Source organism: Artemia sp. Qi Xiang Cuo, chromosome 16 (genome assembly GCF_049724085.1).
Source record: "Artemia sp. Qi Xiang Cuo chromosome 16, ASM4972408v1, whole genome shotgun sequence".
NCBI classification, from domain to species: domain Eukaryota; kingdom Metazoa; phylum Arthropoda; class Branchiopoda; order Anostraca; family Artemiidae; genus Artemia; species Artemia sp. Qi Xiang Cuo.
The window spans coordinates 5,434,901-5,457,055 of record NC_142809.1 but is presented as its reverse complement, the minus strand read 5'-3'; the positions used below and the strand labels follow the sequence as shown (position 1 = coordinate 5,457,055).

The following is a 22,155-nucleotide window of genomic DNA, read 5'->3' as shown; positions in this document are numbered from 1 at the left end:
CTGCGTTTACAATATTTAAACTATTGTTTTTCGGGGCTTAGGGGGAAAAAAGGTACCTAGGTTATGTTATGTTACGTATTTAATATATGTTATACTTTACCCACCACCCCCCCCCCCTAATGTGGAAATGTATAGCCCAAATTTGTTTCTAAACTATTATATTTCTATTTTATTTTGTATTATTTCATTACCATTAATCAAACTTGACTTCTCCCGTGGGTACCAGCTAATAGAACTGTACCAAAAAAAGATTACGTGCATAAAAGATAACTTACTGTTTTGTGGTTGATTACTGTAGCCGTGTGAACAGCCTGTTCTTGCTCTAAACCCATCGTAGGTGAACCAAAATCAGGTGAGCTCCCTCGAGATTCAGAAGGAGATGTGTCCGTAGTGAAACCACTGTCGTTCAAATGACTAATTTCAGTCCCAGGGGAAGCAAGCGATTTATACCTAAGGAAGAACGATATGAATACTTTTAAACCTGTGTAAGTAGAAACCCAGGGAGACAAGGCATAATCCTGCTGAAGACAGGTTTGGAATCAATCCATCAGGTAATATCTTTATTACCCAAAAGAGCACATAAGGGTCAAAATGAGGTAAAATAAAGAATAGGCCCGTTCTTTTGCACTAAGATCTTACATCTAAGATTTCACATCTTTCTGCAAAGATTTCCGTTCTTTTAACTCATTTTTGTTCTAAGATCTTACAGCTCACTGATGTTAGCAAAAAGTATGAAAGACGCCATTTTTCTGCCATATAGAACGATGATGAAAGAACTTTGATGATATACTCATCATTGTTCTTAGACTGCTGATCAGAGCAGAATGATGAAAGACGTTTGCCTCTGAGCGCTATAAGATGCAAGATCCCAGGACTAAGATTTGATTTCTAAGCGTTCTTTTTCAAAAGGTGTAAGATTTTAGCACAAAGATGAGTAAAAGAACAGCCCTAATATATACGCCAAAGTTGTCAAAGCGGTATAATAGTACCCTTTTTGTACAATTTTGAGGTCCAGGTACAATACGGTATAGTTGGAAATTTTTCGGTACGTTAAAAATTGTTGGTACATTTTGGGGTTCGAAATGGGTCAAAATAAGGAATGCACACACCAAAGTTGTCAAAGCAGTATTATAATACCCTTTTTGGTACAATTTTGAGGTCCATATACAATGCGGTACAGTTGGAAATTTTGTCGGTACAACAAGGGCGGATCCAGGATTTTTTTCGGGGGGGGGGGTTTTACTAATTTTTGACTTTTTGGGGGGGTGTTTTATTAATTTTTGACTCAGTTTTCGACTAATTTTACTGATTTTTACCTAGGTTTTACTAATTTTCGACTTATTTTCGGCTCGGTCAAAAATTTCGGGAGGGGGGTTCAAACCGGGTAACACCCCCCCCCCCCTGGATCCGGCCTTGCGATACAATACAAATTTTTGAATACATTTTGGTTTTCCTTGCTCCTTTCTGACTCGAATATCTGTTCAACTTTTAGTTCATGGAAAATTTTCTTTTTTGCTTTGGCAAATTTAAACCTGCTGTTCAGATGGCACAAGTTAATCTCTTGCGATATAATTTTAATAAGAAAACTGGTACAATTTATTTTGAAGTGTTGGCAACGCTGACATGCTCCGAAAATACCATATTATCATGAATTAATAAAAAAAAAATTCTGAGGGAAGTAAAGACCAAAGTTGGACCTTAAAACGAACAAAAATTATTAATTTACGGTCTATCTAGCACATATTGAATTGCGTTCACTAATTGAAAGCTATTGCGATCTGCTCCATTTTGTGCTTCAGAGCTTCATAAGCTGCAATTATAACAGCTAGAAAATTCTTGGAATATTTATCGATTATTATATGTTAATATTTATCAATATTAGTATATGCTTTTGGTTAGTTTCGATGGTTCTATGGGTTTGCAAGATTCTTTTTATTTTCTTAAAATTCATTTTTATGCTCAAATTACATTCAATAGAGCACAATAATTACGTTCATTCGACAAGCTATTGCAATTAATTACATCCAATTGCAATAAGCAATGTTGAACGCGAGCTTAGACAGAAAGTGAACACAATACGCTGCTCAGCCACTACCAGTGGCTCAGTAAACCTGTAACCTAAGATTAGACGTTAGATACTAAACGTTAGTACATGAAAAACTTTGCAAAACCAAAAATATATATTCAGTAATATTTTTATCGGTAACTATAAACATATTCCAAAGTGAAGTCAATTCATTGCAAGAACACGAGACGCGACAAAAGCGTTGTACACACGGGCGAGAATCAAGGTTCTGCCATGGCAAGGACCAGAGCTGTTGCTCTAATGTCCGTGTCATAGACATGGCTGTATTGGCGCCTAAATCCTCCAAATTCAAAAATGAACATTTTGTGGTGAAATATCTTCCCATGGATATTAAATAATAATAGTAGCACATCTTATTCTTCTTAATATTACTCAATTTTGTTTTAGTTTTCTATTTAAAATAAATAAATTCTCATAAATGAAGAGATTTCTAGAAATTTAACGCTAAGTTCAGTAGAATCTACAGTTTACGCAGTACCAGGAAATTATTAATTGCCCGAGGGGGTAATCACTACCGTTACAAAGAGCAAGCCATCGTGTGACCGGCTATAAGGGGGTCTACGCCTCCAATACATCTGTATGCCTTTTGAGGGGGAAGACTCCGTATCTCTTGATGTCCCTGCGAGTGAAGTATCGGATGGGCACCCTTCGGCTGTGTCTTGAACAGGTTAGCATAACATAACATAGCTAGCATAACATAACATAGCTAACATAGCATAACATAGCTGGTTATCTTCTAAGCATACCCGGTTAACATATACGTAATTTTTATTGTTCTCTGAGAGGGTCCGACCTAAATATATTCCTAGGTTCGGACGAGGGCTGTAAAGTGTGGGGTGCATCCACTGGAATAGCTAACAAGAGGTTACCCTTCCAGAACTCTATTATTAGTACAGCAATTTGTATAGCCCTTGCCAAATACGTGTGCCAGAATTAATTTTGGATAGCTTTGACAAAAACAGGTGAATTAGAAGAATAATGCATGGGTGCTAATTCAAAAAATGTATGGGAAAGGGGACAGGGATTTTTTTAAATGACGATACAAAAAAAGTATTTTTCAGAATATAAGGGAAAGGAAAATTTTTGCGGGGAAAATACTAAAAAATATTTTTTTTCAAAATCTAGGGGGCAATAGCCCTGCCAACCCTAATTAGAAATTAGTGGATACAGGAAAATTAATCTTGGATGTTAAGGGTGTCCCTGTTCTAGAGGCTCCCGTCAAATGGCACCAACTGAACTAATAGTCTTACTTTTCTGTCAGGAGTAGATTCTTATTCTCCTCATGGGATAGCACAAAGTTAAAGGAAAATATTTTTTTTTCAATTAAGTGCTAGAGCGACAGTTCAGCACTGAATAGGAAAATCAAATTTCTAACGTAATTATTGAGTCATTTCCTTCGGTTTCTTAATCTCATGACGTATGTTTAATATCATTCAGTAGTAATAAAAAAAAAGTCACGGCTGTGGAAAAAAACCAGATTTTTATCTAGTTTGGAATTAGCTAGTAGAATGCGTTGAATCTTTTCCTTCTTCTTAAGTTTGCTTGCATCAGTAATAATAAAATTCGCTAGACTTTAGGCTGCCAAATAAATCTGAACTGAAAACAGTTGAATTACCTTTAATATTCTATGCTTTTCTATAGGAACGCCAATACACGAAAATGCAGGGAGGCAATTTTTTTTTTTTTAATGGAGATACAAAAAAGGGGGAACATTGTTTTTCAAATTTTTTAATAAATATACCCAAAAAAAATGAATTTTTCAAAATCTAAGCGGGGGCAAAAAGTCTAGCGTAACGTAAATACGTTATAAGACCACACTGGCTTTACATTGATATTCGACAAAAAAAGAAGTAAACAAAGAAAAAAAAAACTAAAAGAATCTAAGGAAATCAAACTAGGGTGATTTTCAGCTAGTGGGAAATGAAGACATAGCAGATATTTTGATAAAGACCTCAAGCCGTGAAGGCTTTTTCCCTCATCGGGAAAAAGGTATATAATAAAAGAAAAAAAAACCTTTGGTTCAATTTAGACCTTCAAAAGCTTAGCGTTTATCTTTTCTATATTTTTTCCTTCCTTTTTTACTTTTACGCGCTGAGGACGATTTGCTGGTGGGGGTTTGGATTCTTTTGTTTTCACAGGTTAAAAATCACCCTTGTTTGGTTTTCTTAATTATTCTAATCGTATTCGTTTTCTACGCCTTTTTCAAAAGCCTAGCCCCCTCCCTCCATTGGTACCCCTGCTTTCCTATATTAAGTTTTATTTCTGATTTCGAGCACAATCGCGAATGACCAAAATTGTACGGCGAAAATTATTGAAGGGGGGCTCTGTCCCTTTAATAAGTACATTTTTAGGTCTAAATATGCGCGTTTTTATTATAATTAGACTTGTTTTTCATATCATCTTCGCATTCGGAGAGTTCTCCACAGATTGGAGAAAGATTCTTTATATCCCCAGTATGCAAACACTAAAACAAGAAAAGCAGCAGTCAGTGGCGGATCCAGGATTTTTTTAGGGAGGGAGGAGCAAAATAGGTTGAGCCAACGAACTTGCGTTAGGAGCAAGTTTAATTAACGCAAACTTGCGTTAATTAAGTAAATTACACTACTTTAGACTATTTTAGGGGGCGCGCGCCCCCCTCGCCCCTCCCCTGGATCCGCCACTGGCAGCAGTTTCTATTCCTGAATTTAAAACAATTCGACTACGCAGCTCGGGTCTAAAGTATCTTCCCAAGGCCTTTTCTAGAGGGATTTGAAACCTCCCTAGGTGATGATTACCCCCCTCTAAACCGTTCTAGTTAGAGCAATGAGGGATTAGGCAATTGAGACGAAAAATTTTGGAGTAAATAATTTTACGGTACTTGTGTATTATATAAAACACACTCGAGAAGTGCAGTTTGGTTAATGCTAATGAAATAAAACTAAATTATAATGAAAATATAACAGTTTAGAAACAAATTTGGGTTTTATATTTGCAAATTACGGGGGGGGGGGGGGGTAAAGCATAGCATATATTAAATACGTCACCTAAACAAACCTATTCTAGCCTAACCAAACCAAAATACCAACTTGATACTCCAATAAAATATAGCTACAATTTGTGGTACTGTTGTACTAAACGGACTCTTTTATATAGCGCTAGTTTGGTTAATGCTAATGAAATAAAATAAAAAAGGATGAATATATAATAGTTTAGAAACAAATTTGGGCTATATATTTGCACATTTGGGGGGAGGGGGCAAAGCATAGCATATATTAAATACATAACCTAACCTAACCAATAGGTACCTCCCCCCCCCCCCAAACCTCAAAAAACAACACTTTAAATATCGTATACGCAATTAAAACCACGCTGATTTCTCTACAGCGGTGTCTTGTATCATCCCGTAAAAACGGGTTTTTCAACGCGTCTCGAGTTTGAGATATATAAAAGAGTCCGTTTAGTACAAGAGTACCCAATTTATTTTCCAACCGAGCCAAAGCTAATTATCTGGTATAAAGAAGTTGCTTGACCAGTTTCTTGTGTTATGTTCGCATCATTCGCGATCGAAATTCTCGATTGTGTTTTATATAATACACAAGTACCAATCTTCTGAATGTGAGGCTATCTTTGATAAAGAAAATAGTCCCTGTCTAGAGCCCCTCCAATAATTTTAAGGGGTGACTCCCAAATGCATACGCAAGGCTGGAGTACAGAGATCCAGCCCCGTGAAATCCGATGATTTGATTTTACATAATATGTATTCTTATATATTTGACAAGTTTCTCACCCCCAAAATACAAATTCTTGCGTATATCTCTTACGATGACCCTATTCTTATCTATCCTTTAATGTCTTACCTTGGATTCTCGGAACTGAGACTAAATTAGACTAAAGAGTAACGTAGTATTTAATTAAAATATAAGTTCTCAAAGGGTCATATGCCAATCCGTTTGACGTCAACAAAAGTGAGGCCAAACTCATTGACAGAAAATATACAAAGAGCCAAAATATTGATTGTCACTCCGTAAATACCGTCAACAAATTTAAATTCAGTTCTTTCAAATCGAAGTGTTTTCTTTCAGGCACGCAAACAAGAGTGTTGGGTACTTGTCGGTTATTGGAAACACCCCTAAAAAGTGAAGTTAGGTTAATGCAAATGAAAAATAAAAAACCATGATAATAAAATAATACTTTAGAAAACAAAATTATTCAAACCTAACCCAACCTAACGTAACCTAACATGACCTAACCCCCACCCCCATCCCCACCCTTAAGGTGCAAATATATAACCCAAATTATTCAAGTCCAATACATTCTGTCTAAGTCCAATGCATTATATCATCTATCACTTGTTTTTGTAGCTATGAAACCTGTTTTCTGAGATGAAACCTAAGCGTAATTCTTGAACGTGTTTCCAATAACTGACAAGTACCGATTTTTTTTGGGTGGGGGGAGGGGTAAATCGAAAAATTTCGGGGGATCAATGATAAAAAAAAAATATATTCGGTAATTTGAATAAGAGGTGTCCAGAAATTCAAGAAAGTTTAGAATTTAGGGGAGGCCCAAGCCCCCCTCCACATAGGTACTACATTAAGTGCAGGCCAAGTCAATCCTGCTTATATTCAACATAGACGTTAACATCCCTAATCCTTGATCACAACGAATCCTAATCCTTAATCACAACAAAATTGGGTTCCATAGTTTGTGAGCTCCAGGTTAATACTCAAAATTTATGACAGGGCAGAGATGTCTTGTTTAGAAAAGTGTCAAAAATATGGATGGCGAACCTAATTTCCCTGATTTATGTGCCATTTATCAATTAACTTGACGGGTAAAAATTTGACTGATAAATAGGTTATTAGAGAATGTTAAAGAAATACGTCTCCGCGCTATCTGGGGGAGGGGGCTATTGGGTTTAAGGGCCTTCCTCCTCCGACATATTTTTCAAACTCGTAAACAGATCTTAAAAATGCAGAAAAAAAAACTTAAACTCCCCAGAACAAAGATTCTTTTGGTAGACCTTCATGAAAAAAATTCTTCTGGTAACCCCCCAACCCCCTGGAAAAAATTCTGGATATGACCCTGGGTCGAGCCTTAAGGGCTGAGCCATTGTTTGTTTTACTTAAGAAAATAAGAAGGACAGTGGAGAAAGCAACCAAAAACAAAAACAGTCCTATTTGATCAAACAATCTATGGTAACGAACTCTCAATTAAGAACATCCAGAGCCAGACAAAAATCTACACTTCTAGTGCCATTTTTAAGTGACACAGAGATCATGCAGCATATATATGTAGGGGGTCTTTTGCCGCATCCTCCCACCTACAGCAGTTGGTACCAATTTCGAAAAAAAGACCAAAAATAGGAAAAAAATGAGAAATCGGGGAAATAAAAACCAAGAATAGGAAAAACAGGGAAAAATGAAAAGTATAAGAAAGTACGGAGGCATCGTAAAAAGTTCGAGACTTAGATAGGATAAGAGTGGATGTCTCTTCCAGCTCCATGGGGACGTATCTAGTTGTGTCTACTTTATATTAACTGCAATGAAAATGGTACCGTATCTCAGCCAATATTTTCCCACAAGCCGCATATTAAAGGTCAAAGAGTCCCATGTCGATGGAAAGCGATGTCGACCAACCCTAGTGTAATACATTTGCATAAAGAAAAGGTGCAATTTACCACTTGAGTGAAGTGAACTAGATTGAGCCACTCATATAACTAAGAGAACAGAAGCTAAAAGGTTCTATATATGGAAGTAACGTGTGGAACTACCCAGCGTGACTGTTCCATGAGCTTCTCTATGCACAGGTTTTTTCCAGACGTGCACATGCTTTCCTGCAGATTGGTTAATTGAACATTGGACCCATTTAACAATTGTTCAACATAGAAACAAATATCTATTTGAGCATGGGATTCTTGGAACACAATATGTCTCCATTCAAGGAGGTTCCTCTGAAAATTTTTGCTTGCTCGTCAATAAAACACGTACACTCCAGGATCAAACAGTTCGTGGTAACGAACTGTAAGTAAGGAGCGACCCGGCTCAATAGTAACCGAACTCTAAAAACGAGATTTGATACAAATAGATAAATTTTAATGCTGGTTTCAAATATATAAGTTTCATCAAGTTTAGTCCTACCCATCAAAAGTTACGCACCTGAGAAAATTTGGCTGATTTTTGAAAAAAGGGGGAAAGACCCCCTAAAAATTATAGAACCTTAATGAAAATCACACCATCATATTCAGCGTATCAGAGAACCCTACTGTAGAGGTTTCAAGCTCCTATATGCTAAAATGTGGAATTTTGCATTTTTTGCCAGAAGGAAGATCACGGAAGCGTGTTTATTTGTTTTTTTGTTGTTGTTTTTTCCCCAGGGGTGATCGTATCGACCCAGTTGTCCAAGAATATCGTTGGAGGGCTCATTGGAACGAAAATTAAAAGTTCTAGCGTCCTTTTTAAGTGACAAAAAAAATGGAGGGCACCTAGGCCCCTTCCCACGCTCATTTCTTTCCAAAGTCACCCTATCAAAATTTTGAGATAACCATTTTGTTCAGCATGGTCAAAAATATGATAACTATGTCTTTTAGGATGACTTAATCCCCCAAAGTCCCGGGGGGGGGGCGGGCTGAAAGTTATGAACTTTACCCAATGTTAACGCATAGTATTGGTTATTGGTAAGTATACAGACGGTTTCAGGGGTATTTTTTCTTTTAGTGGGGGGGGGGGGGATGGGTCTGGGGTTATGTGGGTGAATCTTTAAATGGAGGAAGGTTTCATGTGGGAAGGGACATTACTATGAAGGGGGCGCCGGATTTCCCAGCATTATTTAAAGAAAGAACAGAAATTATATAAAAAAAACAAGTTTTTCAACTGAAGGTAAGGAGCAACATCAAAACTTAAAACGAACAGAAAATATTACGTATATGATTGGGTTCGCCCCTTAGTCAATACCTCGCTCTTTAAGCCAAATATTTTTTAGTACTTTCATAAGAGCTATTTATTCTAGTTAACGGCCTTTATGATTAAGAGGTAACTTTTAAAGAATTGGAACTAAATTTGAACTTTAGCGCAAAGAGCGAGGTATTGACTAGGGGGCGAACCCCTTAATATACGTATTAAAAATATATGAATATAGAAATTCGTCACGTAAGTTAATTCGTAAGTTACGTATATTTGTTACTAATAAAAACGGTCGTAAATAAAATTAAACAACGTTCGAGAAAGCCATTTAACAAAACAAAATTAAAACTAATATGCAAATTTGGTGTTGATTATTCATGTACGGTCAACCAAAATCAAAACCTGCATTAATTCGAAAACATTAAAGAATTAAATAAAAAAAACAAGTTTTTTTAACTGAAAGTAAGCACCGACGTTAAAACTTAAAACGAACAGAAATTTTTCCGTATATAAAGGGGGCTGTCCCCTCCTCAACGCCTCGCTCTTTACGCTAAAGTTTGACTTTCTCACAATTCCAATTTTGTAAACAATAAAAAAAAATTGCGTAAAGAGCGAGGTGTTGAGGAGGGGACAGCCCCTTTTTATGACTTTTAGGGGTTGTTTCCCCTTTTTTTCGAAAATAAGGCAAATTTTCTCAGGCGCTCAACTTTTGATGGGTAAGACTAAACTTGATGAAACTTATATATTTGAAATCAGCATAATAAACCGATTTTTTTAATATATTTATTGATATCAAAATTCCATCTTTTGGAGTTTCGGTTACTATTGAGCCGGGTTGCTCCTTACGTATTGTTCGTTACCACGAACTGTTTGATATACTGCCTGAATTAGGGTCCAGGAAGTTGTTCCCTTTTACAAGAACGTCTAGAAGGCTTATCAGCTTTATCAAGATCTTTTGGGGCTCCTAAACTATTATTATTATGTGTACCCTTCGACCCAGAAGATTATTATATTTGAATTTGATGTAAGCCTATAATCCGAATTGAGACTCATGATCTAAAATAGTGGTAGTAAGAAATTATTTTAAGGAAGGGAAACCTCAAGGGATGAAGCAGAAAGGAACTGTGACAAGAACGAGCAGGAGGAGGAACTGGGCATCTGTGTTGGCCCTAGGCATGTTTGGTTTGCTCTCAGCTGGTAATAGCAGGATTGTGGCTCCACTAGAATGAAATGTACAAAAACGTAGCCCGCTATCCTTAGAAAACAATTCTCGGGCATACCGCTTTGCGGATTAAAAAAAAATATATCTTTTTTGGCATTTTCATTTCTATAAAACAAAAAAAATACCCCGTCCCCTAAATTTTATAAATTTATTTTTGGTACCTTCATTTTTAAAAAGAATCGAAAATTCTCCCCCCACATTTTCGTGAATTGGCTTCCCTTGTCCCTTTGAGTGATTAAATAAAAATATAAAAAAAAAGTTTTTTTAACTGAAAGTAAGGACCGACGTTAAAACTTAAAACGAACAGAAATTATTACGTATAAAATCCATATTCTTGTTTTTCATACTTGGCTTTTGTATTTTCAGCAAAGCGATAGTTTTCTGTAATCCTACAAACATAGGGAAATAGCACCAGTTGATTTATTTGCATTAGTCTTATAAGTAGTAATTTTTGTTCATTTTAAGTTTCATCTTCAATTTTTACTTCCCCCGGAAAAGCTTTGTTTTTTTTTAAATTAATAATATATATAATAATATATAGTACCGTAAAAGATAATGGCAAACCCACAAAACAATCCAACTTCTGTACATAGCCTATGGCTATTTCTCCCCCCCCCCCATAATGAAGGGGGTTGTAAGGAATTGCGATGGCAGAGATTAATAAATTTGGAAAGAGTATTGAATGGGGAATCAAACAGTTCGTGGTAACGAACTGTAAGTAAGGAGCGACCCGGCTCAATGGTAACCGAAACTCTAGAAAACGGATTTTTTATATCAATAGATATATCAAAGAATCAAATTTCAATGTTGATTTCAAATATATAACTTTCATCAAGTTTAGTGCTACCCATCAAAAGTTACGTGCCTGAGAAAATTGAGCTGATTTTCGAAAAAAGGGGGAAAGACCCCCTAAAAGTCAAAGAGCCTTAATGAAAATCACACCATCATATTCAGCGTACCAGAGAACCCTACTGTAGAGGTTTTAAGCTCCTATCTGCAAAAATGTGGAATTTTCCATTTTTTGCCAGAAGAAAGATCACGGATGCGTGTTTATTTATTTATTTTTTTCCCCAGGGGTGATCGTATCGACCCAGTGGTCCTAGAATATCGTGGGAGGGCTCATTGGAACGGAAATTAAAAGTTCTAGAACCCTTTTTAAGTGACAAACAAATTGGAGGGCAACTTGGCCCCCTCCCACGCTCATTGTTTCCCCAAAGTCACCAGATCAAAATTTTGAGATAACCATTTTGTTCAGCATGATTGAAAATATAATAACTATGTCTTTTAGGATGACTTAATCCCCCGAAGTCCCCAGGGGGAGGGCTAAAAGTTATGAACTTTACCAAATGTTAACATATAGTATTGGTTATTGGGAAGTATACAGAAGTTTTCAGGAGGGTTTTTTTCTGGTAGTGGGGGTGGGGGGGCGGGGGTTATGTTGGAGGATCTGTCCATGAAGGAAGTTTTCATGGGGGAAGGGAAATTGCCATGAATGGGGTGCCGGACTTGCCAGCATTATTTATTGGTTATTGGGAAGTATACAGACATTTTCAGGAAGGATTTTTTTCTGGAGGGGGGGGGGCTAGAGGAGGGGGTTACTCTTGAGAATTTTTCCGTGGAGGATGTTTCTTTGGGGTAAGGGAAATTTCTATGAAGGGGGCGCCGGATTTCCAAGCATTATTTAAAAAACGATCAGAAACTAAATAAAAAAAAATACGTTTTTTCAACTGAAAGTAAGAAGCAACATTAGAACTTAAAACGAACAGAAATTATAACGTATGTGAGGGGGTTCTCCCCCAAGTCAATACCTCGCTCTTTACGCTACAGTTTTTTTAGTGCTTTCAAAAGAGCTATCTATTCTAATCAAACGGCCTTTGTGATTCAAGGGTTTGTGAATAAAATTTTTTTTTACTTTTAACGTAAAGAGCGTGGTAATGACTAAGGGGAGAACCCCGTCATATACGTAATAACATATACGAAATAAAAAAAAACAATAAAAAAAACAAGCGATACGGCTCAATAGTAATCGAAACTTTTAAAAACAGAATTTTGATGTCAATAAATGTATCAAAAGAATGTGTTTATAATGCTGATTCTAAACATATAAATTTTATTAAGTATAGTATTACTCATTAAAGGCTACGAGCCTGAGAAAATTTACCCGATTTTTAAAGAGGGGGGAAACATCCCCTAAAAGTGAAAGAATTTTATTGAAAATTACACCGTCGGATTCAGCTTATCAGAAAACCTTAATAGATAGGTTTAAAGCTCATATCTGCAAAAATCTGCAACTTTGTATGTTTTACCAGAAGAAAAATATACGAATATAGAAGTTAGTTACGTAAATTAATTTGTATATTACGTCATAACCAAATTTAGAGGCATCCATTTAGCAAAAGAAAAGTAAAATCTTTATGCAAATTTTGTTTACTTATTCAATGACGGTGAGCCAAAATAAAAGCTGCATTAACTAAAAAACGATCAGAAATAAAATAAAAAACAAGTTTTGTTAAACTGAAAGTAAGGAGCGACATTAAAACTTAAAACGAACAGAAATTATTCCGTATATGAAAGGGGCCTCGCTCTTTACGCTTCGCTCTTTACGCTAAAGTTTTTTATTGTTTTAAAAAATAAAGTTTTGAGACAGAGTCAAACTTTAACGTAAAGAGCGAAGCGTAAAGAGCGAGGTCCCTTTCATATACGGAATAATTTCTGTTAGTTTTAAGTTTTAATGTCGCTCCTTACTTTCAGTTTAAAAAACTTGTTTTTTTTTTATTTAATATATAGATAGATTGAATCGAGAACTCACACACATAAGTGCAAAATTGATGGCCTACGTCAAGAGTTCGTGTTCAACTGGGAGGTCACTGAATCCTCAACCATGAAGTAATTAAATTAAAAAAGACAAGTTTTTTCAACTGAAAGTAAGGAGCAACATTAAAACTTAAAACGAACAGAAGTTATCACGCATATAAAGGGTGTTGTCCCCTCCTCAACACCTCATTCTTTACGATCAAATTTTTTAGTACTTTTAAAAAAACGTCCTATTGTTCTAATTAAACGGCCCTTGTGTTTCAGGAGTCATTATTTAAGAGCCAGGACACAATTCAAACTTTAGCGTAAAAAGAGAAGTGTTGAGGGGGGGGGGGGTAACCCTCTTTATATACGTAATAATTTATGTTCGTTTTACGTTTTAATGTTGCTCCTTACTTTCAGTCGAAGAAACTTGTTTTTCATTAAATTTCTAATCGTTTTTTAAATGATGCCAGGAAATCTGGCCCCACCTTCATAGAGATACCCCCTTCTCACGGAAATATCCTCTAGACAATTCAATCCCGGTGAAAATTTACCCTGGACAATTGCTCTTAACCACCATAGTTGCCAGGTGGCGCACATTTGGGCGCTTTTTTGAGCTGATGGCGCATTGAATTTTTAAAGTTGGCGCATGTCAAAAAAATTCGGCGCAAAGTGGGCGCATTTCGCCTTCATTATAACAATGACAAAGCTAAAAATTTCAGAGTCTAATGTTTACTGACAACTTCTACTGGCAGATTCAGGAATCTCTCTATAAAGACAGATGGAATTTTCAGAACCCCGTAGGGATTCTCATATTGCATCTCAGGCTCCATGACGAACTAAATCTCAAATATTAAAGCGTGCGTTATCCTTAGCGTAAAAAACCAAATGGGAAGGAGGTCAAATTTCGATAAAAAAAAAAATAAAAAAACAGAAAAGAGTGGGAAAAGATGACCTTTGTTCGACATAGCTCAAGCAGCTCTTTCTGTTTTAAGCTTACCTAACAGAACACATTTGGTCAAGAGACTGTTTTCTGTTATGAATCTTCTCCAGTACAACATTTGAAATAAGATGCAACCTAAAATTCTGAACTCTACTGTGACCATCCGACTTAGGCTAAATTGCCAGGGAAAGTGCTTTAGGGACTTTGACCCTACACCCGCTATGCTGAATAGATGAAACTCCTGAGGAAATTTTGGGCGATATAGAAGGAGGGTCTGCTGTTTAACTTTGAAAATGATCTTGAATACTAGTCGAAGATAAATAGAATATAGGATTAAAAATGTACAAAACTAATTCGAAGTTCATTAAAAGGAAAACACAAATAAAATAACAATCGGAACTGTTGAAGGACCTTGCCAAGTACAATTTTGTCTCATTTGTATATGTCTTTGGCTTATATTTCAAGTCAAAATCTTAGACCTTTTTCATTAGCCTTAAATTCTGTATATAGGTGAATTAATAGCGGGCAGACTAATATCTTATCTTTCACTTGGTCGTTATTGTATGTCTCATTTATATTTTTTCATATACGAAACAATTTTTTATCATAACTAATTTTGGTAATAATCCTATCTATTATTTATCTTTATCAAATGCGCCTTTAAATTCCACATTTTTGTATAACTTATATAAATTTCAAGACCAATATAATTAGTACTTATTTCTTTTTTTAGTTCTTTAATCACAATTTCTATTGTTGATAGGGAATAATTCAGCATATTAGCCTAAAAGTAATGTAAAATACCACTTTAGATATTGACAGTTTTTTTTTTTTGTTTTTTTTTTTGTTAGATCATCTTTAATTCCCTTTTTTATTTAATTCTCTGACATACCTGAGAACTAAGGAAAATATATTTCTCTTCAACCCAGAGACCGAGAACAGACAACTTTGACCACAAAAGTTCGTGTAATCAATCGAAAAATGCTCCAATATGTCAGATTTCAGAGGATGCTGCCAAAACATACTTTATAAGAACGAGCATTTTCGCTGTTGATGTCTTGAATACTTGTAGGCAAAACTTACGCGATCTGGTAACATCATCTTTGATTTTTTTTTATATATGTTTTTATGTGCACTAATCCCTTCCATATAAAGTTTAACTTGAATGTCTAACTCGACCCAAAAAATATATTACAAATATGCGCCAAAAGCGAATTTTCGCTTCCCTTGGTGCGCATTTTTAAGTCAGGCACCTGGCATCACTGTTAACCACTCCGTGCATAAAATTGAGACGGAAAAGAGAAAGCAAGACATATAAAAAGAATTTTTTATTAGAAATCTGGCCAATTGCCCCAGTGTATATTTTCGTCTGACAAATTTACTCCCTGTAAACTTCCTCCCTATGGAAAATTCCCTCCCTACCCGAAAATGTATGCCTACACCCCAATAAAAAATACTATGCGCAAACAATAGGCAAATTTTATAACTTAAAGACCTTTCCCCTGGGGCTGTGGGGGGTTTTGTTATACCCAAAGGCATAGTTATTAGGCCTTTCAACTATGATGAACAAAATGGCTATCTCAAAATTTTGATCCGACGATCTTAGGACAAAAGGAGACAGGGGAGGGGGCCTAGTTGCCCACCAATTTTTTGGTCACTTAAAAACGACACTGGAACTTTCGATTTCCGTTCGAATGAGCCCCCTGCCAATATTCTAGGACCACTGTGTTGATACGATCAGCCCTGGGGAATACAAACAGACAAAAGAAACAAACAAACAGGCACCCGTGATCTTTCTTCTGGCAAAAAATACAAAATTCCACATTTTTGCATATAGGAGCTTGGAACCTATGCAGTAGGGTTCTCTGATACGGTGAATCCGATGGTTATGATTTTTATTGAGATTACTGAACTTTTAGGACTGTTTCCCCATTTCTTCGAAAATCTGGAAAATTTTCTCAGGCTTGTAATCTTTGATGGGTATGACAAAACCTAATGAAATTTATATATTTGAAATCAGCATAAAAAGTCAATTTCTTTTGATGTATGTGTTGGTATCAAAATTCCATTTTTTTGTTTCGGTTACTATTGAGCCGGGTCCCTCCTTACTTACAGTTCGTTATCACGAACTGTTGATAAGCAACCAGACACGAAAATTAGGTAAAGTTTCTGATTAACGGAATAAAGAGATAGCTAAGAAATGGACATACATTTAAAATCAGAATTCGATTTTGAATCCAAATAAAACGCTGATTAGCATCGAAAATTAACTTAACCCCCAGCCTTCACCCCTCCCTAATGTTTAAATATATGACCTGAACTGTATATATGCGCTGGATTTTCCAAAAGCCACTATTTTCTTGAAATTGATTTAACAGTTTGACAAAATAAAAAAGAAATTCATTACACATGTACATTTTAGGGTATACATTTCCGTATTAGGAGGAGAGTGGGGGCAAAGTTCATTAACTACGCAAATGAATTTTATTTTTGGACTCGGGATGAAATTAGGATTTTAAAGGTATGTCTGTTTCTATGTTATCTCAATATTCCGTTAAGGGGAAAATTTACCCAGAATTAGTCCTACAGAAGTCATTACGGAGCATTTATGGAAATCCTAAAGTCGCTCCAGGCTAGGAATTAAGGTAATTGAAGATAATCTATTCAATCTCTTGACGAGGCTTTATGGTCAGGAATCCAGGGATATAAAAAAAGAAAAAAAAACACATTTACAAATCACATCTAACGGTATATTTGTAAAACTAAGATGTGGAAAAATTATAGTTTAACTAATTTTTACTATCTTGGAAAGGAGTTAGGTTAGGAAAATGAAACTTTCAGTAATGAATCCAGAGCCAAAAACACACTCTGGAAAGGTATTTCCATGCTTCTGTGCTAACCCTCTTCTGATTATTAAAATATGATGATGATGATGATGACCTCTTCTGATCATGACCTATTGAAATTTTGAGACAACAAAATTTTACCTTAATTGTCAGTTGTCAGTTTCCTTTTCTCTAGTTTTAGTTCTGAAAATGCAATTCCTGTTATTTGAGTATAATTTTAAGCCATATGAATGTTTATTTCCTAAATTTAGGAAATGTATTTGCAGATCTTTGAAACCTCATAAATTAGGATTGAGCAAAGTTATGAAGCTGAAAAGAGTTTTCCTGTACTTAGTTTAAGCAGAAGATTTATTTTGCAAGGTTTGACTTTTATAACCTAAGGATTTTTAAAAGTCATAAAAGGTCAGTGCCAGCTAGAGGGAGATAATATTATTGGCTTACGAATAAACTGAATATACCACTCGATGCCTTTTTTTATGCTCTTTCCAAATATAATACTCATTTTTGTCGGAAATGAATTTTACCCCCGCCCCGACATACTAATTCAGGGTATATATTTGCATATTAGGGGGTAGGGGTGAAGCTTAAACTTACCTCCCATTTACATCATAAATAAATTTTACCCCCCCCCCCCCCGTAATGTGCAAATATATACCCTGAATTGGTATATATAGGGGTGGGGGTAAAATTCATTTCCGACAAAAATGATCATTATATTTGGAAAGAGCATAAAAAAAGGCATCGAGTGGTATATTCATTTTATTCGTAAGTCAATAATATGATTTGGTAAATATTTACCCATACTTTAGTCTGTAGACCCATCCCTGAAAGTTTCATTTTCCTAAATTAACCCCTTTCCAAGATAGCCAAAAGTAGCTCGTCTAGAATTTTATCCTTTTCCTATCTTATGGTAAAGAAAAGCTTCAGGAGACATGCTACAAAAAGAGACATACTTTTTTATTGTAAATTTTATACTTATTTTCATGGTTTGGTACGGGTTTTGACACTTCTTTTTGACATTTTCTTTGACATTTTGACATTTCTTTGACATTTCATTTCTTTGACATTTCCGATCCCCCTCCAGAGGTCTTGCATAGCCTTAAGCTGTGTAGAAAAAAGTAACATAATAACTGACGAAAAACTAATTCAAAAACAAGGGGAAAACAACGAAATATAATTCATTGATGCTTGCTGCATGTTACAAAAAGAGAAACCTATAATTTTTGTTGTTAGTTCCTTTAAATAGCCGAGGGATATATGCCACCATTAGAGGGGGGCTGGGGATGAACTGTCAAAAACGTGAATGAAACGATAAATATGAGCATAAAATTAGCAATATAGGGGTAAATTTTCGGCGGTTCATATTATTGACTTACGAATAAAGTAAACACACCACTCGATGCCTTTTTTATGCTCATTACGAATATAATAATCATATTTTTCGGAAATGAATTCTACTCCCACCCCTATATATACCGATTCAGGGTATGTATTTGCACATTAGGGGGGGTGGGGGTAAAGTTTGAACCTACCTCTCATTTGTATCAGAAATAAACTTTACCCCCACCCTCCTAATGTACAAATATATATCCTGAATTGGTATATATGGGGTGGGGGTAAAACTCATTTCAGACAAAAATGATTATTATATTCGTAATGAGCATAAAAAAAAATGCATCGAGTGGTATGTTTATTTTATTCGTAAGTCAATAATATGAACTGCTGAAAACTTACCCTTGGCCTATAATATTCTATTTTAAATAATGAATAAAATTATCATATAAAACCTTAAAGAAAGTAATTCTAGTTACCTTTAAATTGTTTATTGATATCAAAAGGCCTATCCTTAGCACTGGCAAAAGTAGGTTTTCAGATATTTCAAAAATTGCGGATCTAACCGTTCGCCACAATTAATAAACCTGTTTCAGTATCGTAAGATTCTTCAGTGAAGGCCTCCAGCCACCATGTCCCACCAATTTGTGGTTTTTAAGTCGACGTCACTATACTTCAATGAAATCGCTCCTATTTAAGGTGTGTAAGAATGCGTGATATAACTCAAGTACAAACTGTCTAATGAATGAACTCTTTGCCTGTATGAACTAGATCGGCTGTGGAAATACGAAGGTCGACATTTTCAAAAATGTTCAGGAAAAGCAAAAAAAGTGTTTTGCAAAATATGCCTCCATATCACTCTCGAGCTCCAATCGTGTCTTTCTGGCCATCTCAAGTTGGGCTTTATGTGACAATCTTCGTGGCTGTGGAAGAGTCGTGCCTTTAACACTTTTTTGGTCTACAAAGTTTCGAAACTTAGTTGCAACGCGTTTTGAATGGATTATAAAATTGAGAATATCTCGAGAACAAAAGGAGATATGTGAATTCTGACTAAACCAATCAATCGGGCATACCTCACTTAAGTAGAGGTAAAAAAGGGGTAAAGGATATGGCACTAGACCCTTAAAGTCCAAAACGGCGGTGCTGATCTCCGTTTAAAGGCCCTTCCGCCAACTAGAGCAATGGAGGAGGGTTGGGGGCCAGCCATCCTGTGCTTCCGCACCCCTTCCTGCTTAGATTCTCCAGATTTCTTCAGGTAACTATATAGAGCTGGGTCGACTCTGGCTGAGCTTAAGAGAGTCACGTCACTGATCCTCGTCCCAAACCAAATAACCGGCCACACTAGGAATCGAAACGTCGTCCTTCGGACAAAGGATTCCAAATCTAGCGCGGCAACCACTCGGTCAGGACAGCACTCGGCTAGAATTTTAGTAGAATCAAAACATAACTCAGTTATTTTTACTAATATGTCACTTAACGCCTTTCGTATTACCACAGCCGAGATGGTACTTGTAGTGAGCCAGTTGTAGCCTCATCGTTTTCAGCTGTACAAATCATGAATTAACTGGTATATTAACGAAAACAGTAGAATGGCCTTATTGACTCCGGTACGAACACCAAATATGGGCATAGAATACGGTACGAACACCAAATATGGGCATGGAGTCATTAGGGAGAAAGATTACGTAATGGGGTCAATGACCTCTTTTTCCAAGGTCGATTTATTTGATGTTTCTATGTGTAATAGCTCGGGGACGAAGGTTGCACATGTGCATTGAATTCTAACGGGAAACAATGTTATTGATCTAGGACTCGAGGGGGAAGTGAATTTCCGAGAAATTGATTTGCGTAATCAAAGTGTGTCAACAACAACAACATCGACCTTGACATTCACTGAGAGCGTGCACTTACAACACCGGTACGAACCACGTGGTTTATGGTCCATATATGGGCATAGAATACTGACGGGGCTCCAAATATGGGCATGGACTCATTAGGGGGAACACGTGGTTAATGGGGTCAATGACCTAAATTTCACAACAACAACATCGACCTTGACATTCGCTGAGAGCGTGCACTTACAACAACAAAAACCCGGAATTTGGAACACATGTGCTGTCGACCTCAATTCACCTATCGTGAATAAATAATTCCCCTTAGAAACAACAAATTAATTTCCCTTTCTTGACAGATCAATCAATCAATGACATCATCTATCAGACTTTAAAAATTTCCGCCTAGAAACATTTCTCCAGGAATAGATCCAAGTCATTAATGTCTTTGCCTCTGAAACAACTCTTTTGGTCGAACTCCAAAAGATATTAATAACCAAAGGCCATGGAAACAATTAGGCAAGAAACATCTTAGCGATGAATTGTTTTAGCGCGCGAGAAGGTTTCCTATTAATTTGAAATGCGTTAGCACAGAGATGCCGATAACAAAGGAACACGCTGAATTTACGTTTAGGGATAATTTGGGCGAAACCGTTTTAGACAGGTTATGGAACTATTTCGGCGAAACAGATAGAGACATTTTAAAAGAAGATTTTTGAAGAGATTTTAGAAGAGAATTTGAGTGTGGTCGTTATAATACACAAGCTTCATTTGAACAGTGTTGTGAGGTCCTCTAACCCAACCCCAAAGGGTTCCGATCCTTCTACCCCAACCCCGAAGGAAGCCCCCGGTCCTCAAAGCCCCCCCAAGCTCCCAAAGGGACACCGGCGCCCCCAAAGGCCCACCCAGACCCCCAACTGTCCCCCCGGACCCTCAAAGGCCCTCCCTGTGCCCCAACGGTCCTCCTCCGGTCTCCAAAGGCCCCTCGAGCTCCCAAAGGACCAATGGGGTCCCAAAGGCCCTCTACCGGTCACCAAAGGTCCCCCAGGCATCCAAAGGCCCTCCCTGTGCCCCAAGGGCCCTCCCTGTGCCTCAAAGGCCCTCCCCAGGTCCTCAACGCCCCCCAAGCTCCCCCAAGGGCCCCCGGCGCCCCCCAAGGCCCACCCAGACCCCGAAAGGCCATCCCCAGGCCCCAAATGTCCCCCAGACCCCCAACTGTCCCCCCGGACCCCCAAAGGCCCTCCCTGTGCCCCAAAGGCCCTCCCCCGGCCCCCAAAGGGCACCCGGGCTTCCAAAAGACCAACGGGGTCCCAAAGACCCACCACCGGTCCCCAAATGTCCCCCAGGCACCCAAAGGCCCTCCAGGTGCCCCAAAGGCCCTCCCAGTGACCCAAAGGGCCACCGCCGGTCCCCAAGGGCCCAGCGAGCACCCAACGGCCCACCCCCGGACCCCAAATGACCCCCCGGCACCCAAAGGCCCTCCCTGTGCCCCAAAGGTCCGCCACCGGTCCCCAAAGGCCCATCGAGCTCCCCAAGGACCAACGGGGTCCCACAGGCCCTCCACCGGTCCCCAAAGGCCCATCGAGCTCCCAAAGGACCACCGGGGTCCCACAGGCACTCCACCGGTCCCCAAAAGTCCCCCAGGCACCCACAGCCCCTCCACCGGCCCCCACCTGCCCCCCACGCTCCCAAAGGATCACCAGCGCCCCCAACCGCCCCCCCCGACCCCCCAAGACCAACCCCCGGCCCCCCCAAGGCATTATTTACTGACCTTCAGTTGTTGTGTTTTTAAAAGTTCTGCTTTTGTTTTCTAAAATCATCACCTAAAATGCCTCAAACTGTTTCACCCAAAGAGACACACACACAGAGACACAAACAGAGACAAACACACAGAGACACACACACAGAGACACACACACAGAGACACACGCACAGAGACACACACACAGAGACACACACACAGAGACACACACACACAGAGACACACACACAGAGACACACACAGATTATGGTTTACCTTGTCACAGTTACATTTTCTTGATTTTTCAAAGTTCATTTTGAATTTCTTTCGTTGAAATGCAAGAGTTGGAATATTTCAGCAGTGTTTGGTTGTTGTTTACCTTGTCACATTTACATTTTCTTGATTTGTCAAATTTAATTTCGAATTTCTTTCATTGAAATTCAAGAGTTGGAATATTTCAGTAGCGATTGGTTGTGGTT

General features: G+C 37.6%; 1 protein-coding gene across 6 annotated transcripts in view; it reads right to left on the bottom strand.

The window, feature by feature from the left end:
* Positions 1 to 22,155, bottom strand: part of LOC148942498 (long-chain-fatty-acid--CoA ligase ACSBG2-like) — a 265,986-nt gene that overhangs the window by 156,084 nt on the left and 87,747 nt on the right. Inside the window, exons 1-2 of one of the 6 annotated variants that reach the window (XM_089101966.1) lie at positions 18,583 to 18,703; positions 276 to 450 (exon numbers count right to left, since the gene is read on the bottom strand). In XM_089101966.1, the coding sequence (XP_088958092.1) occupies positions 276 to 332 (57 nt within the window). In that variant the 5' untranslated portion in view covers positions 333 to 450; positions 18,583 to 18,703. Of the gene's footprint in view, positions 1 to 275; positions 451 to 3,336; positions 3,428 to 7,742; positions 7,818 to 18,582; positions 18,704 to 22,155 lie in introns of those variants that run through there. The other 5 variants (XM_089101967.1, XM_089101968.1, XM_089101965.1 and 2 more) reach the window with 5 other exon arrangements.